The 3176-nt window shown below is 39.4% G+C and overlaps 1 protein-coding gene across 1 annotated transcript; it reads left to right on the top strand.

The window, feature by feature from the left end:
- Nucleotides 1-2522: 2522 nt before the first annotated feature.
- On the top strand, nucleotides 2523-2947 carry LOC126494777 (60S ribosomal protein L10-like). Its single transcript, XM_050132187.1, has one exon. The coding sequence runs from the start codon at nucleotides 2566-2568 to the stop codon at nucleotides 2866-2868; it is 303 nt and encodes a 100-aa protein (XP_049988144.1). The 5' UTR covers nucleotides 2523-2565; the 3' UTR covers nucleotides 2869-2947.
- The last annotated feature ends 229 nt before the right edge of the window (nucleotides 2948-3176 follow it).

Below are 3176 nucleotides of genomic sequence, written 5' to 3'. Positions count from 1 at the left end.
GACTCTCCCTTACTGAATTGAGTAACCAACCCAATTTGTTCAACTACAAGTATGTTCCTTGTAGTTGCGAAATGAGAATAATCACAAGCAAAAGCATTTCTGTCTTTACCCTGTAACATGGTAACTCAGACAATGTATCAGAAGACATCACAAAATAGTCTTTTCTCATGACTCTCTTCACAGAGGATGGAGAACTTGCACTCCAAAGACAGATAACACATCCTAACTGAGGACAATAGTAGAGGAAAGCTGTTTTCTATGCCTAGTCTTTGTTATAATGTACTAATACTCTGACAAAAGCCTAACACTTGGGAGAAGTGAAAGACACAGTGTTGAACTGGGACAGAAGATAGAACAAGAGGATGTGGAAATCCTGTGGTGAGAAAGGTGTCTAATAGAACCCTGATTCTTCCAACAAGATAGTATCCATAGTTGCCTCTATTTTGTTTAACTCAATACCCACAGAGCAATTCTTAAATACATCATCAGTGATCTCACTTTCTAGGTCTCCTTTCTCTGTTCAATCATTCTTGCTTCCCAACTCTCAACAGTTTCCCTAACCCTTACTTTACAGGAATTACCATGGTATTAAAAATACAAATTTCAAGCCCATACAATTTTCCACATCAAGAAGAGCTCAACTTTCCACTTGAAGTTGTAAGATAAAAATTCTCCATACTATAGTCATTCATTCGTTCATTGACTGAGCGTGTCCTGATCACTATACATCTGGAATAATGTTAGAATATCAGATTTCAAACATACATAAGATTAACGGCTTGTTCTCTCTAGCCCATGCTCTGGAGATAAAGACAGATGTTTGGATGATACTAAATCACGTGCAACACTCTAACAGAGATGAGAACAGTGTGCTAAGAGAGCTCAAGGGAAAGAAAAATCAGCTGGGGGGGGGGAGGAAGGCCTGCAAGGAAGATACCTTGGTTTGTAGGAAGTATTCAGCGGGAGGCATTTCAGTTTGCTGCTGAAACTAGAAGTACAGTTCGCAGTAAATAGAGGGGACAGGTGGCTGCAGATACAAAAAAAAGCAGTATGAAAGTGGCAGTGTGTGTGTGTGTGTGTGTGTGTGTGTGTGTAGGGGGTGTGCACACACATATATTTGTCCTGGACAACAAAATATCTAGAGCTTTGGGAGAAGTGTAAGATAGATCTTTGAAGCAGATGGGCTCATCACCCAGGAAAGTAGATCTTTTCCTTCAAAACAACCATTGAGGTAGTAGTAGAATTAGAATAGTGTGTGGTAATTTATTATTTTCTTTGGTTTTTTATTGCATAAATGCATACTTATCATTTTAAGTTGTTTTAGTATGTACATCTTTGTACTTCAGAAGTCCAGTTGTTGGTTTCTAAACTGTATCTTGTTGGGGAAAAGTTTATATCTGTTCTTGCTTTTCTCTAAGACTAATGTTGAATATTTCCCTGGTGTTTTGCACACTTCGAATCCATATACTTTCCTTCTCGTCCTTACTTTACCTCTTCTTCCTCCTTTAACATCCCCTCCTCACATCACTAACCTAAACATTGGTACCTTAGCCCTTTTTTTAAATGACTGTTCAACTATGCTTTCCCCAACCAGAGTACGCTAATGCTGCTGTCTCTCATCTCAATTGGGAAGAAAAAGTTAACTGAGCAAGTATCTTTCTCTTGCAGCTAACACTAAAACTCCTGCCAAACTGTCACATTTCTTGCTGCAGCTGGCTTTCCTATTGAGAAACTAAAAAATCAGAGGATGCATTCATCCCAACAGATGTACAGAACACAACAAATAAATACAAAAAAGCCATGAGATAGCATTCCATCACGACACCTCCACAAGGTGACAACTTCTCAATACAGTTTTTTAAAAAAGATAGAGAAAAAAAAAAAAAGATAGAGAGATAGCTGAGATGCAAGATAAGCATTTCAGATTCCTACTTTCAAATGAATCAACAATTCTATACAGCGCTCAAATAAAAGATATAGACAGGAAAGTTACTAAATAAATTCAGGACCTAGACAAGAAATTTAACAAAGAGGATGAAATAATCAGCAACTTGGAGGAAATTTTTACATACATAGAGCAACAGTTCAGCAAGATGGATGCTGAGATGCTGAAAAGCACCAGGAGATATTCTGGAAATAATCAATCTGTTCAACAACAAAACACAATAGAAGGCAAATAAGACAAAGTAGAACAAAGCTCTACACACACACATACACACACACACGCACACATACACACACACATATATATTAAAATTAATGAACATGAGTAAAATCTCTAAGAAGTTTCAAATTCATTCAACCTATTTAATAAAATGACAGCTAAGAATCTTCCAAATCTAGAGAACGAAATAGACATCCAAGCATGGGCAGCATTTAGGCCCCAAATGGATATAATCAGAGAAGAACATCAGAAGGCTATATCCAAACCAAGATGTCAAAAGTACAAAGCAATGGAAACTGCTAATATGATGGCATAGTGATGCTCATAACTGCTGAAGTAGACTTCTGGCACTTACTCAAGTCTGATCTCAATGCTGTCTCCAATGTAGGCTCCAGACAGGCATGCGTGGTGCCTTTGGGAAACCCCAGGGCACAGTGGCCAGGGTTCACATTGGCCAGGTCATCATGTCCATCCGCACTAAGCTGCAGAATAAGGAACATGTGATTGAGGCTCTTCGTAGAGCCAAGTTCAAATTCCCTGGCCGCCAGAAGATCCACATCTCAAAGAAATGGGGCTTTACTAAGTTTAATGCCGATGAATTTGAAGACATGGTTGCTGAGAAGCGACTCATTCCTGATGGCTGTGGGGTCAAATATATTTCTAATCGTGGTCCTCTGGACAAGTGGCGAGCCCTACACTCCTGAGGGCTTTCATGGTGCTCTCCTGTACCCTACCAAATCATGTTCAGTAATAAATCTCACATCCAGTCTGCTTAAAAAAAAAAAAAAAAAAAAAGTCGAGCCAGGGCTGTACATACACATAATCTCAGCAGTGAGTATAAGAAGATAGAAAGCTGTTCAGACTAGATATAGTAGGGAGGGCCTTGGACCTTCCACAAAGCAATGTGCCTTACCCTCTTTAAGGATTGGTTGGGGTGGGGTGGGAAGGTGTGTGGAGGACATGGGAGGAGAGGATGGAGTGGGAACTTGGATTGGTGTTGTTTTAAATCTAA

Source organism: Alexandromys fortis, unplaced genomic scaffold (assembly GCF_014885135.2).
Source record: "Alexandromys fortis isolate MF-2015 unplaced genomic scaffold, M_Fortis_MF-2015_v1.1 scaffold_401, whole genome shotgun sequence".
NCBI classification, from domain to species: Eukaryota; Metazoa; Chordata; class Mammalia; order Rodentia; family Cricetidae; genus Alexandromys; species Alexandromys fortis.
This window is presented reverse-complemented; position numbering and strand designations above follow the sequence as displayed.

What these genes read in the sequence shown, in the direction of transcription:
- LOC126494777 (XM_050132187.1), top strand. Translation starts at nt 2,566, where the DNA reads ATGCGTGGTGCCTTTGGGAAACCCCAGGGCACAGTGGCCAGGGTTCAC.